The sequence below is a fragment of the Symphodus melops genome, assembly GCF_947650265.1.
Source record: "Symphodus melops genome assembly, chromosome: 2".
Lineage (NCBI taxonomy): Eukaryota > Metazoa > Chordata > Actinopteri > Labriformes > Labridae > Symphodus > Symphodus melops.
The window spans coordinates 12,641,099-12,667,864 of record NC_136692.1 but is presented as its reverse complement, the minus strand read 5'-3'; the positions used below and the strand labels follow the sequence as shown (position 1 = coordinate 12,667,864).

Sequence of the window (26,766 nt, the reverse complement as noted above, 5' to 3'; positions counted from 1 at the left end):
GAAATCAGCTAATGTAATGTTTTTAGATCATCATCATCTGTTGCCAGGGGAAAGGGCACAGCAACATCGACTAACATTTAACAAAAAGTTCAAACCAACCAAATCATGCACGAGGCTTTTTGAGGTCATGATTGAACAAATTGAGCGACTCAAGAAGACACATTTTTATGCTTCCTTGAGGAAAAATAAACATTTCCCCAAGCGTATGAATGTTGTAGTTCTGGAGAGCAAATCTTAATGTGTAAACTTGTGCCTTATGCGACATGAAGAATTCAAACCGCTCCAATACTTTTTTAAGCTTCATCTTAACACCTGCAGATCTCAGCTGACAGCATACTGTCTGCGTGGGTTTGTTAGAGATAAGACAGTAATTATCTACCATCAATTATACAGCTAGAGCCCAAACAGTTTAATTATTGCAAGCTATTTAATTTAATCAAACACCTGTTGAGAAACTAATCTAAGAATATCTAAGACTTATTTTAAAACAAACGTCTTAGAGGATTATTTGAACACCTAAGTGCTTATTGATTTTTGCATTAGATAACTCTCCAACCTCGCAGGCCAGAAGAGGAAAGGAAGTAGAAAAGGAAGTACCTTTGCTCTTTCTTATTCAAGTCAACATTGCCACTGCTGCTCTCAGCTGGAGGGAGACTGGTCTTGTTTCAGGACAGCTCATTACTCAGCACTACAGTTGACATGGTCGCCGTGATCTGACACTCTTCTTGGCCTCAACAAAAGAAACAACTCATGTTTCTGACAAAAAAAACCAAGCGATATATCAGAGGCATGGTGGTGGATGGTGTCAGTGCAGAGAAACAGCTTCCAGATCAGTCAAGGTTTTTAGATAAAACCACGTTTTATTTTATCTCAAAGGCTTTCTGCTCGTCACTTCTCTGCCTCTTACACAACTCTTGAACATCTTTGTGACGGTCTCCCATTCGTCAGCAGCCTTGTCCATCTGATACCCAGAGTTTATTACTAATTTATAAAGCAGACGTAACAACCAGCCTCAGGTTGCCAACATCAGCCAGTGCTCTCGGCTATACTGTCGTCCGAGCTGGGCAACACTGTGACTTATGTCTAATTCATTAGATCGTGAGAACATCTGACCTCACACTGAGTCAGCTCCGCCTGTGAAGCTTAAAACAAGGCTACGCTAACTGATGCTATGGAGAAACTCTCAAAAAACCCCACTTGAACTGTTATTGGCTCACAACTCAGAAGTTTAACAACTCTCTTCTGTAGGCTTAATATAAAGCTTTAGCTAGGAGGCAGTTAGCATAGTTTTGCTAACTTAAACATGCAAAAGTGTTGTTTTTAAGACTTAAGATGCCTAAAAATATATAAACTGGTTTAATAAGGATGCAGACTGTATTCTTAGAGGTATACTGACAGACATAATGTTAAACGTTTGTGTACAGGGCAAAACAAACTCCCCTTTAGTGTTCAAGGTCAGTTAACATGGACCTAACTCTACTTTCTTTGACTATATATTTGACAGATTGACAGAACAAAAATATTCCTGTTAAACTTTGGTTTACGTTCTGTGAAAAGACGTCTTCTTACAGTAAAGAGTCGTGACCAAGGAGACTTCGGCAGGGACAAGTCACTAGCTGCGCTAACAATTAGCTTTCCAACAAGCTGCTCTGGAGCTTTGTGAATTAAAAAAAATATATGAAATGTGTTCACTGATAAGTTGTTAGCTACAAGGGGCTTTTTACCTTTGGGAAGAGTCTAACAGAATCCATGTTGTGTGTTTTAGCCACACAAGCCAATTTTAATTTTAAAAATGATTGTGGTATCAACAAGTTAAATATATTACTCAAAATGTATATCCTTCATTCTTGTGACCACTTCAATATCAATCTCCCTCATGGAACATCTGGAGAAAAGCCTTCACAGTAAATTGTATAGACATTTGAGTGGTGTGTTAATGTTAAAGTTGTTCTGAATCTTTAACAAATTGCTGTGACAGTGATTAATTTGAGGTATTTCATATTCATTTTATCATATTTTGAACTGCAAGGGGGGAGGGGAAAAAACACACATTGTGACTGACATCATTTGTTTTAAATGATTTACTGAGCAGGGAGCATAGTGGTCAGTAACACTAGACAGAGACGCCCTGAGGGAGAGAGAGAGAACTCTGTCTGGTGGTTTCTAGATTCCACTCATTCACCTGCTGCCATGAACGGACACAGACAGATTGTAAGGATTCATCTACAGGTCCACCTGTTGTCTACCCTGAAGCATTTCTGCTCCTTTCAGTCGACATTAATGAAAGAAACACCCCGCCCTGTCATTAGTCTTTGATCGTTGACACAGCCCAGGACAACACTTGTCACATTTAACGTATAAGCTGTCTTCAACAGCCGTGGAGTTGGGACATCTCCCAGTCTGGTTGATTTGTATACCAGTAACTGAGACCCCCGCCCAGGACCCAACTCTTTCTATTGTAGTCACTGGGCCTTATTCACCCATATATTAAGATTGTTTTTAAATCGTTTCTCTAAAATATCACATCATATCCTCTGAGTCCTCTTCTGCATGTTTTTCCTAAAAAGTAAGGTAAAAGGCCTATTTTATGCCCATATAAGGGCATGTGACTGCAGAGTAGTGTGCGCACAGCACACACACACACACACACAAGTCACACTGGATCATAAAAAGAAGTCAGGATGTACTACTCAAGTAAAAATCTTTGGTTAGAAATACAGAAGTAGTTTTTAAAGTGGATGTATAATACTGCTTGATGATATGTTGCAGACGTGTCATTTAAATACCTGTAAAGTTACGTTTTTATTGTCAATGAGTTTTATAAAAAATGATGTCCTACAGTAAGTGCTTATATTGATTGATATACTTATATTTATTGTTAAGTAAAATTTACTGTTAAAATCAAACATCACATGATTGAGATGTAAGCTGACCATATTCAAATCATGTATTAAAACATGTTATTTAGTAATATTAGATATCAGCATTCAAATGTGCACAGGAGTGTTCTTAGATTTTATTTAAAAAATCCCAGAGAACAAAACTGTAGTTAATGTCAGAATCTTACAAAAACAACACAAGTGTGTTTCAACAACACATTTCTTTGTGAGAACTGCTGGTGAGTGAGGCCCACAGTCTAAGTTCAGGTAAGGATCCTTTCATTTCCACACACCTCCGTCTCTGCGTCAGTGCTGCAGCTAAATCATTTTCCATTACAGACTAATCTTCGGAATATTTTCTAGGTTAAACCTATGTAAAGCACTTTGTGACCTTTGTTAGTGAAAAAGTGCTAATAAATAAACTACCGTAAATTCCGGACTATAAGCCGCTACTTTTTTCTCACACTTCGAGCACTGCGGCTTCTACTCCGGTGCGGCTAATGCATGGATTTTTTATGGGGGACAATGAGCTTCTGCCGCAAAAACATTTGACTTCGTCACGTCGGATCTTAATATCAGTCATTTTGCGCTTCATGCACGCACCCTCATCATGGAAAACACACGGAGAAATGCATATGATGCAGCTTTCAAGTTAAAGGCGATCGACCTGGCTGTCAAAGAAGCTAACAGAGCTGCTGCACGTTAAGATGACACTGACAGCGACAACAGAGACTGAGGAAGTGAGTAATGAAGTCATTCTGAGGCAGTGAATGGATGGACTTTTTCTTGTGAAATATATTACGGTCATCTTTTTCATCAGCCGTGTTACAGACACCGTCGGCTAGGCTTCGTATTGTAACGGTTCATGTTGTAAAGTCAGTAGTTGATAATGTGTTCATAATTCCGATTATGTGGAGAGTCAGTGAATGCACCAGCGAGAACGTGTTGAGTGGCTGTATGAGAGAACGCTGGGGGAGAGAGTTGGATTGTTACGGCAAGTTATGTGTTGCTCTCTGCTGTAAACGGCGTGGTCACGGCCGACAGTGATCGGGTTATTAAAAGTTATTATTTGAACGCTCTCGTCGTCCTTTAACGTCCGTACGGACGCTACAGTATTTGCGGATGTTACCGGTAGCCTACGTCTGTGTAAATACCTCTTGTTATAGCGTGGACACCTGCGGCTTATAATCAAGTGCGGCTTATATATGTACAAATACATTTATTTACTTATTTTTAGCCGGTGCGGCTTATATCCAGGTGCGCTCAATAGTACGGAATTTAAGGTATTAAATTCTTACAATTTTCCCCCCCAATCTATAGTTTTAAAAATGGGATTGTGAGTTTTTTTCCATTTTACAGTCAATCCAAAATCCTTTTATTAAATCTTAATAGTAAACTAAAATAAATGTAAGAAGTAGAAGCCAATATTTCAGTAACACATTTGTTATCTGTAACAGATAAACTGTTGAATCTCTTATAATTGAGGGTTAATGGAGTACAGCCTTAAAACCATGTGGGGTCAAACTCAAAACTTGTAAATATGAATATTGCTCAGTCCTGTAAGACAACTAAGAATAATAATAAAGATCATGTCAGACTTTTGTCTCCTTTTCTTGTTTTTAAACGTTTAATACAAGAGGTAACTGTCAGTAAAAATCCAGGGAGCCAGCAAATAAATAAAACACATTCACACAATCTGAGGGTCAAAGTGTCTCCTGCTGCTAAAATAATCCCCTGTAACTTCCTGTTCAATTCCCTGAGGGTCAGTGAACACCCCACAGGGCCGAGGTCTTTCACTCACACCGTTGGGGCAAAGAAGTACGAACACAAGGTATTTTGCCAGTCATGCTACATCATCATTACCATGGGAACGCTCGTTAGCAGAGGGAAGTTTTAGTGCAGGTCTCAGTGGGATGTCGTCGTCAGACCTGATTGTTTTTCATCTCCCTGACAACCTTGATCTCTACTTGTCCAAACGGTGGTGAGGGGGCAGTCAGTGACAGGACTGTTGTGGCAGTTTTTTTTTTCTTGTAAGGAGGACCACAACTGTTGATTTGTTAACGACTAATCTCTTTAAACTTTATTTCTTCATATATAATACACATGTTAAATGGGGATAAATGAAAGATTTTATTGGTATACTTGACCTTCGTCACCCGTCTGTAGGTCAAATATAAAAAAAGGTGATGCACAGTCAGAAGAAGATCTGGCACGTCTGAAGCATCTCTGGTCAACGTTTCTGTATCATATGTATACTGTAGGTTTTTAACAGTCAACCATCCGCCACTTCTGACTTTTGGTGGGTTTTGGAGTTATTTTATTCACCCTCTCCCCTAAACTATTGTCTTCCAGGATTACAGTCTCATACCACGTAAGGCCAGCCAGCTTCTGGGCTGTGTACAAGCTAGTCTCAGCACATGAAGCCCAACCAACTCCTGCTACAGTATAGTGAGGCAGCAAACGAAGTCAGAATTTCCTACCTGCAGTGGGAGACAGTGATAACACACTAAAAGTAAAGCTACTTAGTCAACTATGCTACTCCATGCAGGCTGTGCTGGCTTGCTGTGGCTAAACTCGATAAACAACTAAGCTAAGGATATGTTTTAATTAAAGGTAAAAATTGAGATTTTTCTCTACTAAGATTTAAAATCGATGCACGGCTGCATGAACATACGATGAAGGATTTAAGTTTGTTTAACCCGCAAAGAGATTTCTCTTGCAAGCTCATGTGTATTTATCATTTGCTATGCCTGAGACCACTTTACAGAACAGCGAGAACAGAAGTAGACTTGATTAATGTAGATCAGTATGTTATATATTATATATACAACAACGTGAGGGATGAAGATTTTAACCACAAGGTCAAGCAGGGAACAATCAGGCTGACTGTGTCATCACACTGAGCCTTCACCTCTTTCTGTCTGCCTGTTAAAAAAACACAGATACCAGTGAAATGACACCCAACAAAATAAGAGCTGAGCATTGTTTGAATGAGTACCCACAGACAGACACATTTTGTCTTGGAAACAATCATCCACACACCAGAGACAAAAAACGCAGGTCGCCTAAAACTCCACTTTCATCCACAGCAGAAATGAATTGACATCCTTTAGAGGACATGTAGAAAACAAGAGATGGATGTTTCAGTCGAGTGGCTCTCTGCATCCGCAGAGTGGCTGCAGTTCATCACTCCCATGTAGCAGAAGATGACAGCTTGCAGCAGGATCACTAATGTATGCAAACTACATAAATCTGTTCTGCTACATAAATCCCATTAACCCTTCAGCTCTGACCACATACAAAATATAACAATAAAGTGACAGTAAAGGTAAGTATGAATAAAATCTCCCTTCTTGCAGTTTCCTGTTATCCAGGAAACATGTGCTGCAAGTTACAGAGTACATAAAGTATGTCCATTAAGGTGCTGCTTATTCATCACCTTGTGCACCACTATTACAAGACCAACACATTCTCGAAAGGAGTCTGATTGGGAAACACTGTGGACAATGAGCTCATTATTGAGGAAATCCAGGATTTATGAAATACCTTCAGAGATTGAGCACTTGGTACCGTCATGTCTGTGTTTTCTGAGTGAACCCTGGCAGAACCTGACTGTGTGAATTATTCACGTCCACATGAATAAAGTAACCCCTCTCTTCTGACTCAACTGTTGGCGTCCTGAGTGGATAGACACTAAGCGGTGCTGACCCAGAGGCAACTCACCTGTGCATCCTTATGGCTACCATTTATAGTGCACGGAGCAACATTTTCCAACAGAAAGTGCAAAGGAACTAGAAGGACAGGATCCCAGCTCTAAAAAAAGAAAGTTTGACGTTTGGGCAGGACTTTTAGAGGGATCGTAAAATTCATTTAAAAAATGTTTTCATACCATGTCGAATGCAATTTAAAGCTGTTTCACTGTCATATAGGAAAAGTCTGATTTAAATTAATGGAAACTGGTATGGCCAAAAGCTGAAATGAAAATAAGTCTGATCTTTGTTAATAAGATTTAAGACTGTACTATGCTTTTAAATTAGAGCTGTCAAAAATGCAGGTATGATTTAAAATGTTATTTTATTGTGTGAACCGGTATTGATTCTTAAAAACTGTTTCCAACAATGGTTGGTGCTTAAAATTGTGGCAGTTGTTCAATTTGGAGTTGTGTATGAACTCAAGACCTTACAGCAAGTATGCACACGTCTCTACATGACCGCTGTAATGAAACAAACACGTGCTCAAGGTAATAATGTTTGTTTACAATGTCGTAGTAACTTGCTGTATATTGAATCCTTAACCCTGTGTGGTGGTGAATATACGCTGGAGGAGGATATATTTCACACCAAACGCTCACATAAGTTCGTCATTTGCTCTCGCTCATGTTCACACGTTCCTCTTTAAGGGATCAATAATTTGAAACACTCAAGCTTTGAACCCTTCTCCTCTGGCAATGGATGAGCTAATACATCAATGAACATGTCAGCAGTCTGTACACAAGCTTTCTAATTAGATAACATTCAATGTCGGTCTCTTATACATCCTCTCCCAACCTCTCTGCTTTTCTGTGTCGGAGTTTATAGAACAGCTTTCCCCCAAAACACTCAGCAAAAGGTGCAGAGCCCATTACTCAAGAGCAACTTTGACTGATAACTATTGTTTGTGAGCTCATACATCACCATACTGATGCAGAATCATGATAATGTACATTTTGAATTAATGACATCCTGCATGTACAATCCAACAGTCAAAAACAGCCATGCGTGATACAGTAGGCTTTGAATGCAGGATTAACATTTCCTGAGCAAAACACAACAGTTCCTTTCAAATCTGGAATTAAGGAGATTATTTCATGGAATTGTTTGTCTAGAGTGAGGAATGAATTACTAATAAGGCCAAGGTACAGCTCATGACACCTCATGTATTGTGAAACTGACCTTTCAAGACTGACATGGATCCCTTACAGAGGATGCTCTCTGTCTGTAAAGTGGGTGCATTCCTTTTAGAGACATTTATTAGTGCAACTTTTCTGATGTTAAGAAGCAGGAAGTTGGAAAAATGGTTTATTAAAAAGCCAGAGAATCCTCCAAACAGCCTCTTCTTAAAGTCAAAATACTGTAAACTGATCAGTCCTGCTGGTTTTTCAGCATAACATTTAAACCCACCTGAAAACTGTCCCCAATGTTCCTCTGCATTCACTCTCAATGGCCCACAATTAAAAGATGTTACTATAAATAGAGCACAGTGTGCCTTCCAGCCCACTCTGCATCAAAGTCCCATTCAGCGTTAGAGGGAAGCTGTCCACTGCTGATGGGTTTGTCATTCATATGTTTTATAAAGAGTTTGATTCTCACTGCAGAGCCTGAATTTTATAGATTTACTTTCTAAGTAAGCAAGAAAAGGAGGATCGTCATATTTCTTTACATAATCTGATAAAAACAAGATATTCTGTACGTAAAATAAAATGTCATTACACTGTTGGCCAAAGTAACAACTTTTTGATCATTTTGTTCAATTAACAAAATACAATTAAGATATTTCTTCGAATAACTGTGCATCTGATCTGTGTCTGTGAACACCCTTGGGTCAGAATCAAACAACCAATCGATGTAAGCCTGCACTTGACTAGCCAATCACAGCGACCTTGGCTGTGTCCGAAATCCCACACTACTCACCATATACAGTAGTGAGTACAGTATCTAGTAGAGGTCCCAATTCTGAGTGAGCATTATCTTACCTATAGAGTGCACTCACTGTATCCCACAATGCATTGTGAATGTAGTGTACAACCTATGGTCACTACTCAAGCAATATATGCCATGTATATGCATTGCAGTTCAAGCGAGACGAGAAGTCAGACAGTGAAAAAACATGAAAACGTTGGGTGTTGACAGGTGAGGGTGCACCTCTGCCTGTGTTATGATGTTTTCTTTTGTTTTGGTTGACTCAGGACGTATCTGGGCAGAGAGCTCGTGTTTTTCCCCCGGCCAATGACAGCGCACAGGTGACTTTAGGAGTAAATACAATTCAGGGATTGGACACGATTCAAGCTTACGCATATGACGGACGTGGACATAGAGGCTAAAGAAGCAAAAATATAATAATGACAGTGCTGAAAATGCCACGTGGATAGAGCCTGTTCCATGACAAAGGTGATGCTTGTAATGACTTTCACGGAGTTGGCCGGCTTTCTGTTGTACAGGCTGGTAGCAAGCGCTTCGCTTGTGCTAGCTTACCATAGCCTGCAGTGAATGTAGTTAAGCAGTAAAAGTCTACATTACCTCCTGCAGCGAGTGTTTAGGCTATCCTGGTGCACTGAGCCCAGGAGGATGGGCAACGATCAATGCAACAGACTCCACCTTTAACGTCACAGAGTTAAAGCTCAACATCACAAAATACTGCACCGGAGAACGAGCTCATGTTGATGCGTATCTGTTGAAGTAAAACAGAGTTGTTTCTTTGTGTTTTGCTGTTACCAAAACACCTGCTGCAGAGTCAGAGAAAGAAAGATTTTGTAAAGTGTGTGTGTGTGTGATACAGCAGCCCCTAACAACTTATCCTACCAGCTTAGCATAAATCTGCTAATAACAGCCTGCGTCTGAAAAGAGGTTTTCAGATTTTCAAGATTAAAGCTGCCAGTTTACAGAGCACGCACGGCTGCTGGTCAATAACTGTTTCAAACAGGCTGCAGACAGGTACAGTTAAGACCAATATGAATGACCATATCACCTGCTATCACAGCTTAAGTCACACCCCTTCATTAACTGTAGCTGAAAATGTAACGCGTCTAACCATCGAACGAACAAGAAACACTTTCTAAATCTGATTCAAACTAACATAAATCTGTTTATCCTCTTTACAACTGAGCAAGCAGAAAAGGGTTTTCAACGTCACACTCCTTAAAACTCGGATCATAGTGACCCATAAACCATATATGGAACAGAAACTGGCCAATAGATATTGTTGATAGATTGATTATTGATCCCTGCTCAATTTCAAAATCTTGCTCTGCAGCTGCTGACGCTAACGATATCATTGCGATTCATTTTTCAAAATACCGAATCCTGACACCTTCACAATTAATCTTCACATCCCCACTGGAAGTTGTTTAAAACTAACAGCTGGCTACTCCGGATTTCATAGAGCAATCACAAATGTAGGTGAAAAAAAGAATTAAACTGTATAATATGCAAACTGGAGCTCTGATGAAATTATCTATCAGCTAAAGAGACAAATTAAAGAAAGGGTTCTTCAGGCAGGACTTAAGCAGAAATCAAAGCGCTGAACAATCAGAAAGTGGAAGATGGTTCCAGAGCTGAGGTGCTATCACAGCTAAAGATGAATCAACCTTTTATGCAGCTCATCTCGACGTCTCCTTGAGCAGTAAGGCGTAGGAAGCCGACTAAAATATTCAGGTGCAAGACCATGTAAAGTTGTGTGTTTGTTATGAGTAATATTTTAAGTTCGAAAAAAGAAATTGGTAACACATGCTGTGAGGTTTAAAGAAGGGTGATGCATCCAGAGAAAAAGGAAACCAGGTGAAATGAAAAACCGAGAGGTAAAGGCAGAAAGGAGCGAAGCCACAGACAGAGTTCACCTTCTGGAGGTCTGCAGATCAAAAAACAGGGCTTTGAATCCTCTTCTGTTTATTCTTTTGTTAACAGGTGATCAGTGTCTGGCCTGCAGCAGACCACTGCGTCTCTATCACCTCTGGCTCTACGCTCCAATTGTTGCCTCAGCAATCTGAGCCTGTTGCCAAGATTAGCTTTAGGCAAATTTCACTTTGCTTTCTTTGCCAGTCCTGTGCAGCAGGGAACCGACGTCTGCCACAGAGGCTTACAGATTAATCACAGTGTTTTGAGCTCTGTAACACCCTCACTGAATGATTTAGGAAAAAACTCGCCTCTGCTACGGGCTTAAACCGACGGATCCGGAGTAAGATATGACCTGTTGTATAAAGGTGGAAATAAAACCGCGGCGGCCGGTTGCCATAATGATGACAGCAGGGGAGACGGAAGCGATTGCAAACATGTTTACATGGCAGCTGTGGGGGGATAAGGGCTTGCCCAAGGGCACAGAGGCACTCCAGGCTTCATTGTAAGAATACACTTTGATACCCTGGAAACACTACTTACAGAGAGCATGTGTATGGATCTCATTAGAAAAACAACACTGAGCAAAGTTCATATATGAATATGAGGAGCGACATGCGTCTCTTATTCGTCCTCATCCATCTCTAGTGATGGCCACGGTTTGGATGACTTTGCATGAGCTGCCCATTGATAGCAACTTCAGATTAAATGAATACTCACTGACTTCAGCTGCCGGTGACTAACCTCACTTCACTGTGTGCGCCGAAGCTTCCAAAAGGAGCATAATCAGGAGCATATTGGCTCCATTAACAGTCCGTATATGTGGACAGAGCGATAATAAGCTGATGCCTCATTTGAAATCTGACTCACACAAAAGGAGCGTCTGCCTCAAGTGTCACGTCGGGAAACAACATTTTTGTTTGCATCGAACAACAGAAAGGAGGCAGCACGACGTGATGCAGCAATTTGAATACTGCCCGATGCAATTAGGATGTTGAAAACAATATATTATATTTTACTTGGTGGAAATTTAGTGGTGAAGAATAAAATACCTTTTGTATTTGCTTTGGATTCTGGAGAGACATGGTGCATGGTTTACTATTGTTTAAAACGTAAAATACTAAGCTAAGACCTGGGTGGTAACATGGGTGGGAGTTTGGGGCGTGTCATAAGAAAAAGACGTTTATGTTGTTCCTCATTTCTCCAAGTCATGTTTTCTTTACTTTTTTTCAGTTTTTCTAATGCAGATTAAAATTTCATTTACAAGATGGGCTCCAATTTTCAGGCAATAAAGACTGCTCCAGTCGACACACCTCCGCGACAACTATTCAGCCCCTCTTTGCTCTCACAGAAATAAATCAAGCCCCCCAATGTCCCACTCCTCGGGATGACGTCAGAGACTTGAGTTTTCCGTGCGTCTCTCCGCTGCCACAGCAACCAGAAATGGGGGAGGTGGGGGTGCCGCCCTCTCCCTTGACTTGACCCGGGGTAGAAAGTCTTTTTTTTTTCTTTTTTTCATGGGGGTATTGTTCCTGACACTTGAATAGATTGCCCTCTAATTCATCCCAGCGAGCATAAAAATGCATATAAGTGTAGAAAAGCCAGGAGGCTGTGGTTTGAAGTGACGAATAAAAACCAAAAGGGTCAGAGCGTTATAAAAGTAGACGTGAAGAAGAGAGCTGGAGATGAGGCAGACAGTTCTGTGTTTGACTCCAAAGAGAACCATCCATAAACTAAAACCCTGCTACTTTTCCTGTAGTCACTCAACATAAAGCCTAATTTTAAACTTTAAACTTCAGTGACTTCTGTTAAATTATCACCCATAATTGGATATTGACTTAACACATGTTGACCATTGTGATTTGTTATTGAACACCAAACAATAAGGAAAAGGAAAATATTTACAGACTCTTACTACAATAAAACTAGAACATATTTTGGTATTGACATCAAAGGGTTGTTTTGGCAAAACTAAAACTTCAATATCTCCAATATTCTTTTAGCCTAACTCTTCAGCTAAAGTGGAACTAAGTTCATTTTTAGTTGTGAAGCCTAATAATATGTAACATTTTGAGTTCTTAGCCAAATTATTATTAACACGTTTTTTAATGAAATCTCTGACATTGTGTCAATAAGCTTACAGTTTCCTTACAAAACATACAGAGCAACATATTCAGGCCTCAAACTACTATAAATGCTCATAATGATGTCATTAGGGATCCTAACTGCATTGCAGGACACCTTGTGTCACATAAGATGCTCAAAGAGAAAATAAAACAGTAGAATAATAGGAGGATATAACGCTCCATGCATTGCTATCATAAATATTCGTCCACTTTCACAGTGCAATGACTTTTTACAGCAGAGTAACAGCAGACATGAATCACACATCCACACACAGCAGTATGCGGCGTCGCCTTCCTGCTTCACTTACCGGAGGGATGAGAAGCTTCGTTGGGACCACCGACGCCGTGCGGGTTAGTAGTCGATACTTTTCAGAGGAGAAAATCTGCGTGTTTCAGGTTAGATCAAGCAGTCAGGTGAGTGGCTGCTGGTGGCCTGGCCGACCTGCAGTAGAGATGCATTCACCAGCAGCAGGCGGCACTAGTGTTGTGAGCTTCCTCGTACGTGATTGGGCCAGGTGGAACAGGCGCGCTCGCGTGCACCCTGCGCGCGCTATTTGCAGCGTGCCACTTCTAGCGTGCCTTGCGGACATTTCGGGCTATTTTCTGTGATACATGCTCAGGTGGGTTTGTGTAACAAGTACGTTTTGATAAGGTTGTGTTAAAGGAAACTACACAAGACTTCAGTACATTTTGCCTATCTAATAACCAATTGGGCTATTTAAAGCTTTGTAAAAATAGTTTAACCTGGCTTTATTTTTTGTTAAAATTGTAACAGAATAGTCCTGAATAAACACTGTTACAAATATTAGATTTAAGTAAAAAAGTTATATCACTGTTTTAGAAATATCAGCACCTTCCATTTAGTGAAATATGTGTACCTCTGCCTTTACATTTTGCTTAACTGTTCAGATATTAAAATCTTCTACAAATGTTTCAACAGCCTTGTTTCAGCTGGATGGCATTCAGGAAGAGACTGTATTGCCATAGATAATCCTTCATATTATCTCTTCATTTATGTCCCCCCCCCTCATTTCTTAAACTTTCCACCCAAACGATCTTGCAGTGGAATTGTTTTCTTTGTCCTTTCTAGTGCCTTTCATTTTTATGACAATCTCCAGAATTGAATTAGGATAGTTTATACATACTAGGACTTTTCCACTTGTTTCTGGTAAAATCTTAATGGTCCCTCATTATTCTAAAAAGACTTAAAAACCATGAGACAGTAAGTATGGTTCAAGTAATTCTATTTTCTTACATACTGTTCTGAAGAGCCACAGACAAAACACAACACTGAAGCAGCAATCAACATCCTCAAGGCTTTTCAAAGGCTTATTCAGATCCTGTCAAATGAAGGCTGTACCTGTGGGTGTGGTGGGTTTGTCATTATGAACATCTTAAGGGGAATATAAAAACACCTGGACTTGTGTCAACATGAGTCGATTGGGATCCATATGTCAACAGAATATTAACCACTGCTGTCAATACAGGGAGAATCAAGTTAAGAAGAAAATACAAGGAGAAAGAAGAACAGGTTTATTTGAATGAAATATAATAGTCTTCACATGGGACATCAAAGCTTTTCTTGACCCCATTTGCCCATATCTAATTTAACCCTATGTTATGAAGGATTATAAAGCATTACCATGTCAAATGTCTTCATTAGAAATTTGCAGCACATAAACAGTCAAAAAAAACCTCTTAAGATGCTCAAAAGAATATTTTATTTTCCCAAAGAAGTTACACGACATTCAGAATCCTTTCTTAACTCAACATTGGTTGCTAATGTTTCATTATTAAAAAGGAAAAGATCCACTAGCACATTGTTCAGGAGGTCTTGATGGAATAAAAAAAAGCCAAACTTCAGCATTGGTCACTGACTACATACTCGAGGTAAAATAGAGACGATTACAAATATATATCCATCTATTTTAGGGAAACAATAGATTGTTGTACAAGATTAACTCTCTCAAACAGCTATCATAGTACAAAGTGAGGATGACACAGCAGGTTATCCAAACCAGCATACAATATGTCCTCTGAGAAAAATATACTTTTATATATTCCAATGAAAGAATCCGTTAGCAGCTTAGGCAAAGGATGCTGGTCTTTCAATTTGCTAAAAAGTTTCTCACGTTAATTGCATTTTGGTTTTCAACTTACATATCATACATGATTTTCTTTGTAATTAGTCTCAAATGCATAAATGGTAGTATGTGCAATATGGATAAATATCTTTGAGAAGAAAAAGTTCAAACAATACACGTGAACTTTGTGAAGTTACTGGTGCATGTTTTTAACGGAGCATTTATTTTGTGTAATGTGGAGTGTGTCGGGATGTGAAGTTAAACAGGCTCTACATGTACATCCATGGTCCAAGTCTGTGTGTACATGTGTATGATTGGTCCGTTCTCTTCCTTTAAGAGGAGTGTTGGTCCCAAAAAAGTGGTAATGAGAGCGCCTGTTTTTCCAATAACAGGACTAGGTTTGTCAGCACAGCGGGGGACAGGAACAATTCAAGAATTCAAGGCACATTAAGTCACATAAGGCCGATGCTTAATTTTTCTCTAGAAAAAAACAAACAAACTATTTTGACCTATTCAGTCATGTGCCTTAATTGAGACAGAAATAGGCAAATGCTAAAAAAATAAAAAAAAAAAATAAAAAAAAAAGGGGGGGGTGTCAAATAAAAGTGGCATAACGTCATAATCATATGATAATATTCATGATTTGTTTTAAAAAGCCATTTTCTCTTCCATTTCAATATTAAATATAAGTTTGGCATTTAGGGTAATACTCTTTTTCCCAGCCCAGAGTTGGATGAGAAGATTGGTATAACTGTTATGTCTGTACTTTAAATGTAAATCTAGAAATTGCAGCTTGTTAGCCTAGCGTAGCATAATAACAGGAATCAGTAGGAAGCTGCTCGCCTGGCTATGTCCTAAGCAGGGGAAAAAAAGCCTACCATAAACCCTCAACTTTTTAAACTTTGGTTTTTGCTTGAATGAGGTAAACAGGACTTTTTTAAACCTTTGAGACAGAGCCAAGCTTGCTTTTATCCTTATTTCCAGTCTTAATGCTAAGCTTTAAAAAAAAGGCCTGGCAGCTGAATCATTATACTTAATATACAAATATGAAAGTGGTGTTGATCTTCTCATCCAACTCTCAGCAAGACAGCAATTAAGTAATTTCCCAATATGTCGACTACCACTTCAATCAGAGTCAATTAGCGTTGAATTTGCATAATCAAAAAGCTTGGAGCCAGCTGTTGTGATCATTATATCAGGACAGGTGTAAAATCAAATCATTAAATAAATCATGTGTAGAGTCTCCTGAAGTGTTCAGATTTGAATTTATAAAGCAGTCATCTTTGTTTGAGTAGGGCTGATAAAAGTGATGAAAATAATGGCAGTCGTTTTGATCCTGCTGCCCTTACAGAGCCAACATGGTTGACACGGGGAGATTCAACATTCATTTGCTGGAGTACAAAAGGCCATTTACTGTTTCCAAATGAGTTTACTGCAGCAACTCCTGTTTCACTGATGTGTCAAACAGTATAAAAGTGCATTTCCTACATTTTCAAATAACTGCAATATGAAAAAAGATTATTTAACATCAGGAGCAAAAAAACAGATTGTGGGACTTTTTCCCCTATTTCTTTTTTTTTTTACACGTTTTGCACAAGTCAAAGAACGTACAATTCTGAAAGTTTGAAAGGCAGTGACAGTAGAGCTGAAGAGAGAATGAAGGAGAGGAGTTCCTGTAGTTTTGAAACAATTTGACATTTCCTGTCAAACTGGGCCATTGTGGCTTGAAAGGAGTGATTAGTGCTCTTCTAGCCATGATGGACTGTCCCCACCTGGCATTTTCAACTTGATGTGGAACTGCTTGAGTGTCTGTTCCAGCTGCTGTTGGTTTCCAGCGTAGTACGCAGCGATGGCATTATGGAACAGGATGAGCTGGTTGTGCAATACCTTCACCTGTTTGCATACATAGACAAACAAATGCATGATGAGCACACATGAATTAAAAAAGCCATTATTATGAAGAGCAGAATTAGGATCTAGCTGACCTTGTTCTCTTCCAAGAACTTCAACTTGACAGAGACGTCAGTTCGCATCCTCTCATACTTCTCCCGGTGGATCTGGAACTGCTGCTGGGACTGTTCTATCTTGGGCATGGTGGTGGCATCACGTGGCCCCAGATTCAACTCCTCCAAATCTGTACGGTATGCATCATACTCAACTCTGGGAGTGTGTGATGCAAATGAAATAATATGAGAGACATGTTGTATGTGTGTAGGTACTGTTATGTTTTTTTTTATGAATTAAGAAACTGACATAAAAATATCTAACTTAAAAAAAATTAACCTTCGACTTTATATTTCCTGTTGGTCAACAAAATGCCACAAGTTTTATTCTTCAACAGAGAGACTTCTGACAATGACACAGTCCAAACGTTTTCAAAGACAAGAACAGTGGAACACACATATGTTCATGTATAACCTACCTGGCAAATTCATATTGTTTGATGTTAATCATGGTGTCCTCAATTGTTTTGTCGACAAGAGTGTTCACACTGGCGATAAAAAAGTTGATTGCACCCAGCAGTGTGTCTCCATTTTTGGACAAAAGTTTTTGGGTGTCAGCGTTGTAGCTAAACTCCTCCTGAAGAACAGAGTTAACATTGTTTTATGATCATGATTAAACATTAAATATATAACTAAAGTTGAACAACACATACATGTGTCTGTGAATTAAAACTACTGAAGTGTAGCAGTGGTTTGAAATTCATAAAATTAATTTACTATTTAAAACTTTGACTATTATTGATAAATCCTACGACACTATTAGAGTATTCAGGAAGTGAATGAGGACCTCCTGGAGACTTTAATGCCCTTTAAACTGCTCACTTTAAAGCATGGACTAGTGTGTGATGCTGATAAATTCATACAAAATCTATAAACAGTTAAACTAACCGGCCATCGAATCAGTCAAATAGATTTTTTTGTGAACATTTACAAAAAAAAAATATATATATATATCCAAATGATACATGGACTCACATGGAGTTCTGGGGACTTGAGGCTGAGGTCAGCAAAGGCGTCGCCCAGCTGCCGTTGTGTCTGCATCATCTGGGACAGCTGATTGGCCAGCGTCTGAGCCAGCCTGATTACATGCTGGTACTTTCTCTTGTTGTCACGGAGGACTTCGATTTGAGCCTCCAGCTCCATGTCCACAGTCCTGGAGCCCCGGCCCAGCTTCTCTGACAGGATCTGTCTTGTGCACTACAGAGGACAGCATGCTAATGGTCACACATACATACTGATAAGAGTTTCAGAACAATATGAAACATTAGGAATGTGACTGGTTGGAGTTTTGACAATACACCTCCAAGAGTGAAAATGGAGACTGTAAAGAGACAATCACAGGGACAGGGTGTCTAAAGCAAGAAAACAAGCAACAATATATGCAAGTTAGTTTGAGGTATGGTAAACCTTTTTTTTGCAAACAGAGGATAAGACAGTGAGGACAAAAGGTGGAATGAATACAGAAATAAGAGGTGATGTTGAAGGAGGACTTTAAATTAAGACACCAAGGATTACTTTATATGTGTTGATGCTCCACTTTCTCACAAGATCCAGTTTCTCCATGGCTGGACTCTTTAAATCATCTGACAGGACCACCGCTCCTGCGCCTGAACAATCAAAAGTAATTTCATCAATGAGTGATTATGTTATTGGATTGCAGGATAGAGAGCTGGGGTAAACATTAAAGATGGTACAACTGAAATGTTAGTATTTATTGTCAGGTTGACATTAATACTTCAATACAGACCACATACTACATTCTAATGACATCTTTATTTATTTATTTTTTCAGTTGAAATCAAAACATAGAAATCATTAGTCACAACTTACAAACTCCTTTAGTGTCTAAAAGTTATGTGAAGTGCCAGAGGGGGAATAACGAGGAATATCAAGCCTCAAAACTGACAAAGCATCAAGGTTATGAGTCAAATCAAATTAATAGCTGGATACAAAACTATATAGTTTTTTTTAGTTTAATAAAAAAAAAAAAAAGATAAAAAATTCAAAAAGAAAATGTTCATGCTTTTGGTGCAAAGCTAAAGCTAAGCTAGCTAGCCAGCTAATACTTCATTTTCAAGTGCATTTATTCCTCAAATATAATCAAGGAGTAAGATAGAAAATAAATGACTAAATTTATCATGTTATCACCAAAATAAGGCTGAATCGTTTATCTTTTTTTCCTATTTTAAACAAATTTAACTAGAAACCAAAGCTAACAAAGTGAGCAAGCTCAAAATTAGCTTGGCGTTTTCAGACTCATGTCTTTAGTTTCAGGTTTTTTTTCAACTAATGGTGTTAACATGACTAAAAACTGTCTCTATTCCTTCTAACTGCCTGGACATTGGAGGCAAAGTATTATATTATATATTGGTAATTCTTTCTTAAACTGTAATTATGAGTAAACTATAACCCAGTGAATAGATAGTCAACTATTTTGTGTGTGTTGTGTTTGTGTTTGACAAGCTTTTAATACATTTGCCAGTTTTAGGGGAGACAACTTTTGCAAAGACAAAAGGTAAGAAGCAGAAAAACCCACTGCGATTAAATGTGCAAGCAGTTTTTTTTTCTCCATCCAAGCAGACGCTTTAGGAATCAAGAGGGTGCATCAACTCTAAAAATCTTTAGATCTAGATCTTAGAAAAACAACTAAGGATTATGCAAACACTTGTCATGAGTGACAGCAAAGCAGAAATCTTCTGAAAGCGGCCCAGACTTATTCAGAGGTAAAGTTCAGAGGAGCAAACAGCAAGAAAGGAGAAGACGAAAGGTTTGATTTTGAATGCAGGACAGCCTGTAGGAACAAGGAGTAGATATCAGACTGATGACAGACAAGACAGGCACCAAAGACTGTGGTTATTTCAGTGTGAAAGAAGAGACTGATTCAGTGTCATCTGTTCCATACTCCTTCACTGCTGGTACCTTTCTCAGCCTGACTATCGCTGGAAGAGCGTGCCAGGCGGCTAGCAACAGCCAAGCTGGGAGCTACAGGTGCCACGGGAGATGTGGGCAGGCTTGCTGACCCTGGGAGATATTCACAGTTACACTCATTAGACTGTCACCATCCCGGCCAACATACGTTTAAGGGAAAGTTTCTCATTGATGCTGATTTTCTGTTTGTTTTACTGAGTGGCTCAGTAGATGAGTGTGTGACTAGACCAGAGTAAACAACATGTAAAGTAGCCATGGCAACAATGTGGATGCGACACATCCCAGTCCTCCACGGGTAGATTTATATTTGCATTTACAATAAGTGAATGACGATGAAAAGGAAAGAGGGTTACGACATGGACATCAAAGGAAACTCATTTCAATTCAATTGGATGTCCACCTTTACACATTCAAATCAGTGCCTTTCACATTTTAGAGATTAAAAAAAATAAAGCGGCACACTGGGAGTCATAGAAATTCTATTTAAACACAGAAGGCTGCAGAGCAGTCACACTGATAACAAGGCCTGATTCTAATAAAGCTGCTTTGTCACAAAAAAATGAAGATGAACGAAGAGCAGAAAAAAAAAACCTGAATCAAGAGTCGTACAGTTAAAGTTGGGTGTGAAGGTTTTACCTCTGTATGGTCCTGATTCAATGATGCCCTCTGCTGTTGAAGAGAAGTTACTGGCAATGACACAGGACTCTGAAAGGTTCAGGGCCACAGGTCCACTGGAGTACGAGTCCTACAGGAAAAGTCAGACATATTTTATTTTAAAAGTCTAAGTGGTGAAAATCTATCAAACATATTATATTTATGTTGAGGGAAACAATATCACTTATATTTAATTAATTACAGTATATCATGATAATGATTCTATTACCTAGGCCTACTTTGTACTGTTCGTCAAAACTACAGAAGGACATTTGAGCAATGGCTAATTACATTCTATAATATTTTAGATTTCAAAGATATAAAATTAAAGTAAACATGTTTCCACTAAAATAATACTAATACTAAATAATAAAAATGTCATTTATATCAATTGCTTGCTTTTAAAAAGCCTGAGAGCCTCAGATGATCTGAACAAAGGAGAGCTCCGTTGAGAAAACCAGCAGATTTAAAGAAAGGACTTTGAATCCTCTTCAGGGTTTTCTTTACAGAACCAGTGGATGCCATTAGTCTGAGACAAAGACGAAGTTTCACAAGATGCTTTTCGAGCTAAACTTGCACTATAAACCTGCTGCTGCCCATCTTTCAATTGTTGATTAATCTATTATAACACACGTTATCGTTTTAAATCAGTCGTTTTATCACCGTTTTTTTTTTATTGCTTTTAGCAATGTTTCTAAATTTTGCTTTTAACGTTATGTCTTTATTATTCCTTTCGGTGACGCTGTTTGCCTAAAGAGTCACCACTACAGAGACATCAGTGGCTTGTTCTTTCATAAGCTCCTCACAAGCCCTTACCCTCTGAAACACCGCCTCAGGGCTCTGATCCAGGTCTCCATTGCTGGTGACTGGGATCTCTGCGGCCGAGCTTCTGCTCTGCTCCTCAGCCATGGTGCTCTCCTTTAGAGTGGAGGAGAGAGAAACCAAGAACGTCATTTTTAAAAGCTTCACCCAAACAAGTTCAACGGAAAACGAGGATGCAGGTTCCACTTATCGAGCACAGCAGTTGTTAGCTGGCATCTTGTAGCCATAGTAGAAGATACAGGGCTTGGCCAGATTTTCAATACCATGAATAATATATATGGTTTCAAAAAACAGACACACTTATTATTCAGTCCGTTTGCTTTTTTTTTGTTTTTTTGTTTTGTTTTTCAAGATTTCTTTCATTAATTCTACATCGTTCTATTCTAAGTGATTCAAGTTGAGACATAAACCAGGAACAACTCTAAAGACCTTAAGCAACAACTGACATCAACTTTCATCACAACGCTATTTTACAACACTGTTTCTAGTGAAGTAACAAACACAGCCATCAAAAACAGCTTTATAAAGAGCCATCTTTCAGGACAGACATTCTTCAAAGGCTGTCAGAACGTTTGATGTTGGTTTCATTTTCAGAACAACATCTTATAAAATGATGCAATCATTGTTTATGTTTAATGATCCACGCCGTCACAAAAAGAGGGAGCTATTCAAATTCACAGGTGAGCCAACTCTTTCTCGTGTCCGTTTGGCATCTGATAAAGACGCAAAAAGGATGTTTATGTCGTTAACAAACAGGCACAGGGAAGGGGACGTCATACAGCCTATGAATCAGACAATGTGCTGACTGTGCAGGAGTTTCAAGAAAAGTCTTCATATAGATAACCAGAGTCGAGTACGCACTAGTACCTTTTAAGTTTCGCTCGTATCAAATCAAAGTTAACCTTTCTGTTATAGTGAATATAATGTTTGTCAGTGGAATCCACTCATTTCAGACTACATCTGACTTTGTGGCTTGTAACTGGTTGTTTTGTTGTCTCTCTTGTGATGCAGAAACACATATGGAGCAAGATTTCCCTCAGCCTCCCGCTTTAACAACAACTATGTGGACAGACCTGTTCTAATATGCATGAACACAAATCAATCGTGGCTCCTCTTAAGTCGCCTCAGTTGCAGCACGTTCATGCGTTGGCTCTTAGCAGGTTGCCACAGGGTGGAGACAAAACACTTCTGTTTCGACCACAGTAACGTGGCAGGCTGATGCTGCATCTGTGCTTTTTTTTTTTTTTTTTTTTTTTAGTCCAACTTCCGTGACCTAATCACGTTGGACTTGCAAACTAGGACAACGACCTAAGCACTATAATGCTTCGTTGGTCGGTTTTGTGAGGCTTACAGAGTAAAGCTGGTTAATGATGATGAGTGACACGCCTTGCAGAGGGGTGTACAACTTACACTATGTATACATTCATAAATCTGAATTTGCATCCTTGAATTAGATCCTTTACCAACATGTGGGCCTTGACCAGTCTCTTAATAATGCAAAAAGCTGCCAGATCACCTCGTAACAGGATCTGGGTCGAGTCTCAATAGACAGACAAGTTTCACTGTCGAAGAAAAAAAGGGCGTGTAGACTTAAAATGTTCCAAACAAAAGTAACATTAACAATCTAGTGATTGTTATCTTAACATACTTCTTAGACTTCACAGGCTGCCATGCATGAGCCCCAGTGTTGGATGAATACATAGTCCCCTTTTTAATAGATGGATAGATAGATAATAATAATAGATAATAGACACATGTTCAATATTTTCTGAAAGAAGTCACATAGAGAATATCATATCGAGTCTTGCTTGGCCTTTAAATGGAAACAAGTCCAACTAAAGACTTCATAGATTTAGTTCACAGTGTGTCATCTGCGACAGTGTGTTTGTTATGTAAATTTACAAACGGGTCGAGAAGAAGAAATCCAGGAGAGAGGAGAGAAGTAGATGTGTTCATTTCAGATGTAAACGCATGAAAAAGAGCAAAGCGGAGTGTTTAAATGATTTCATGTCGGCTATGTGTAAGAAAGACCTTACTTGGTTTTGTGTCATGTGACAGCCACATAAATACTTAAATCGTCATATGAGCCCGGCATGCAGGCAGGCAGCACAGACAAGCACTGCTTGTCCAACCAGCTCTAGTAGATAAGACACACTTTTGTGTTATTGTTCACGCTTATATCAAGTTTTAACACACAGTCTGTTTGAGGAGAGTCTCTGATTACATGGCTTAGAAAAAGAAAAAGAAAAACTGAGTAGCACTGCTTTGTGTTTATGTTTCGGTGTTGATTTATTTATTTGCAGTTGAAGCATAACTATCGATGCATCTCTTAGCGTCTTGAGTTGCAAACCTAGCGGGTCTGATTCAGTTTCACAATCCGGAGATGGTCCGGGTTCAACTCCGACACCTGCAACTACTCTACTGATAGAGACTGCTGTAACACAGAGCGAAGCAAAGTGGCCGCAAATGAATCAGGCAATAAGAAGGGGCAAGGTATGGCCTGTCATAGTGTGCTGCTCCCTATAGTCCTGTATCCTGGATACGAGCTGGCATGACGTAGGAGTAAGGCCGAACAACAATGAGCTAATTGTCCGATTGGCTGTGTCAGCTGGAAAGGAAAGAATCATGTCTTGCCTTTCAAACTATGGGAGGAGCCACGCTGCAAAACACCAGGTTTAAACAGCAAAAAAAAACACACAAAAAAAACATTGTAATGTAAGACCTGGATCAACCATTCTGAATTTAGGATTGCTAAATGAAGAAAGTAAAAGATTTCTGATTTACAATTCTTGAAATGTAGGCTCTGAATGTGAATCAACAGCCTGGGGAGTCGCACATTCCTACATCAGCAGAAAATGGGGTCAGTGTTAAATCAAAGGCAAACACATGTAGAAAACTGTGGGCTGCTTAGTGGTGACACATTATAGAAAAAAACACCCATTGCATAGAAATATAGAGAGAAGATCAACCCGTCTCACAAATCACTGAGTTAAGCCAGCATGAACACAAAGCAAAGGCAAGATATGAAGACTTGATCGTCCCCAATTACATGGAGCACCTCACAGAGCAAGGAAAAACACCATCAACAAAAAACAGCTACAGTACGGCAGCCTTACATCTTTGAACCCACCAGCAAAGCGGAATGAAGCCGGCTAACAATGAACGCATCACTTAGCAGAATACACACATGGAGTTGATAATCCCAGACAAAGCTTTACAACTACATTCAATATAATTATGATAGAAAATAGACCACCACCATTACAGCAAGTAAAGTTTGAAATAGTGATCCAGCAAGGAAGCGCTTGAGGAAGCTGATTGTCTACATTAAAAGGTAAACATCACCTTTGTTTCAGTGGGAGGTTCTCCGCTCTCCTCTGGTGTGTCAGCTCTTTCAACATGATGATCGGTGTCCTGTTCCCCACTTTCTACACTGTCATGCACGTGTGTCGTATCACCATCCCTGCATGTCACCTCACTCTCAATCTGAACTCCCTCATCCTGTTCCTCAACATCCCTGCTGTCGCTGTCTTCTGCACCTTCTTCAGGACTGTCAATATCAACGTCGTACAGCGCTTCGTCCCTGTCATTTCCTCCCCCGCTACTGTCGTCTATAATCTCCGGTTTTATTTCCAACGTTAAACTCTCCACTGCTTTTTCCACCTCCTCATAACCATCCTGAGGGTCCTCTGTTGAGGTCTTCCCCGATTCAGCCTCAAGACTAACTTCAGACATACCTGAAAACAGACAGATAGGAAGGTATGAATTTGGCCTGAGTAAGCCAGATTGTGCCTAGTTAAAAAAAAAAAAATCCAGCTACTCCTTGTAACCGCCCATGATGTGACTTTTCCGTTTTATTCAGGAGGAACATTAGAGATGTCCTTACTAATTTTAAAGAAAAATCTAAAGGCACTATTACGAATAAAGGTCTAAAGAAGGGGTCTCCAACCTTTCTTCATCTGAGAGCTACTTTGAAAAAGTTCAAGTGGCCAAGAGCTACTTGCATCACATCACTTGCACTTATTCACACAGCACACATCAGATGACTTAAGCTATTGTGGGAAATTGTAATAAGCCAATCAATAATCTTGAATTCACATCATAGTCCAAGAAAACATGAATGTTTTACGCTTGTTATTGTGTATTTAAAATGTGTTTTTTTTAATGTGCTAAACATATGAAAAGTGAGAAGAGGTGCATTTACTGTTACTGTTACTTTTATTTTTTGCACAGTCAGCAAAACCTATAGGCAAGCTACTGGAGCTCCTGAGCTACCTGTTGGAGACCCCTGATCTAAAGCAATGAAAATAATGTATAGATGGATATTGAAAACGTGATAAGCCATATTATATTTAACATTTCATTTTGCTTGTTTGATATAGAAGAAAAAAACAAATGTAGACTGTACTTGTAAAGCTCTTTTACACCACACACACACCTTTAGTAAGGTTTGATACATTACCTGTTGCAGCATGATCACGTGACAAGCAAAGATGTCTAAAACCCGACATTACATTGATTTAATGCTAGTATCGATACAGGATAATGTCACTGATAAACTGCATGGTTTCGCCGAGCATAAATCGTAGTGTTAAACAAAGATTCAATAATGCTTCTTGGTGTGGTTTTGCCACCCAGTCAGCCGGTCAGTTGCGCAAAAAGCTGCTCACTTGTTTGAGTCGCTGTGAGCTCTTGACGTGTTTGCTAACGCTAACAGAGCTAAACACCAGATATATGAGGGACGAACGCGTTAAAACTGGAGAGAAAAATGCTCTAAAAATAGTTAACATCATCTTATAATTGAGCCACATATTCAACACAACGCCCTACGAGAATGGCGATGATGAAAACTTAAGTTAACGTTACCTCTCTGCGGCCGTGGCTAACTATTTAGCCGTGAACAGTGTGCTGTTTGGAGTTCACAAATCCTTGGTCGCTCTCCGCAATGCACGTTTGTCTAAAAGGCTTCTCTTAATGCAAATGTTGCATCGATTATCTAGCAGTTTTCCATCTGTGAACTTCAGCTCCGCTCAGGCACGCTAGACCTGCTAACCCCGGAAAAAGGGAAGCAGCTCCACTAAGGGCCCTCTCGTGTCATCAGACGCAGACCATGTCGTTTGCTGCGTGCGCTCGCCCCCTGCTGGCAAAATATGATTGGTGCAGTTTGTTTCCAACGACCAAAATAGTCAAATTTAGTATTTTAACAGATTATTTTTTTTAAATATTTTGAGTAAAAAATATTACTGAATAAGCCGACTCTAAACTATCAATAATTTCTTCTTAAATGTTAAATTCAAACTACAATTTCCTCCTAGCTGATGTATACGCTCCAAGCTGTTGAGAAATCTGATGTACTGAATCTGTCGCCTGAATGATTCTGAAAATTATATCATTATGCTACTGACAAACCCTCGTCTCAGTACTGTAGGATACCAGCCACCTTTGTGGAAGCATTGGCATATTTGGCTTATACCATTTTTAACGTGTGTTGATGCGTGTCTTTCAAATGGACCAACAAGTCTTCCAAATAAAGACATTGAATATAAGATAATGTATTATTTTATCAATCCCCTGCGGGGAAATTCGGGCGTTGCAGCAGCAGCAATACAAAAAAAAGTTAAAAAAAAATAAAATAAAAAAAACGAATCAATAGCAACCTAAGTACAATTTGAAAAGCCTGAATT

The 26,766-nt window shown here is 39.3% G+C and overlaps 2 protein-coding genes across 4 annotated transcripts in view; both read right to left on the bottom strand.

The window, feature by feature from the left end:
- fhdc1 (FH2 domain containing 1) overlaps positions 1-13,102 on the bottom strand; it is a 29,579-nt gene extending 16,477 nt beyond the window's left edge. The window contains exon 1 of the mRNA XM_079337529.1: positions 12,900-13,102. The gene's annotated coding sequence lies outside the window, so the exon portion shown is untranslated. The remainder of the gene's footprint in view (positions 1-12,899) is intronic.
- Positions 13,103-14,101: 999 nt separating this feature from the next.
- arfip1 (ADP-ribosylation factor interacting protein 1 (arfaptin 1)) lies at positions 14,102-26,222 on the bottom strand. 3 transcript variants are annotated; one of them, XM_079337362.1, is made up of 10 exons: positions 25,949-26,222; positions 24,428-24,819; positions 21,077-21,178; positions 20,243-20,351; positions 19,598-19,699; positions 18,194-18,285; positions 17,654-17,875; positions 17,098-17,255; positions 16,661-16,835; positions 14,102-16,568 (listed from the first exon to the last, which is right to left on the bottom strand). In XM_079337362.1, exons 2-10 carry the CDS (start codon positions 24,815-24,817, stop codon positions 16,413-16,415), a joined length of 1,506 nt encoding a protein of 501 aa, XP_079193488.1. In that variant the 5' UTR covers positions 24,818-24,819; positions 25,949-26,222; the 3' UTR covers positions 14,102-16,412. The 3 variants fall into 3 exon arrangements, with proteins under 3 accessions (XP_079193488.1, XP_079193489.1, XP_079193490.1); XM_079337363.1 differs by lacking the exon at positions 19,598-19,699 and having other exon boundaries at positions 25,949-26,221; XM_079337364.1 differs by lacking the exon at positions 24,428-24,819 and having other exon boundaries at positions 25,949-26,217.
- Positions 26,223-26,766: the final 544 nt, after the last annotated feature.

Coding starts and splice junctions, on each gene's coding strand:
- arfip1 (XM_079337362.1), bottom strand. CDS start 24,817: ATGTCTGAAGTTAGTCTTGAGGCTGAATCGGGGAAGACCTCAACAGAG. Junction 18,286..19,597: donor CGATAGTCAGGCTGAGAAAG/GTACCAGCAGTG, acceptor TTGATTGTTCAG/GCGCAGGAGCGGTGGTCCTG. Junction 16,569..16,660: donor AGTTCTTGGAAGAGAACAAG/GTCAGCTAGATC, acceptor GTATGCAAACAG/GTGAAGGTATTGCACAACCA.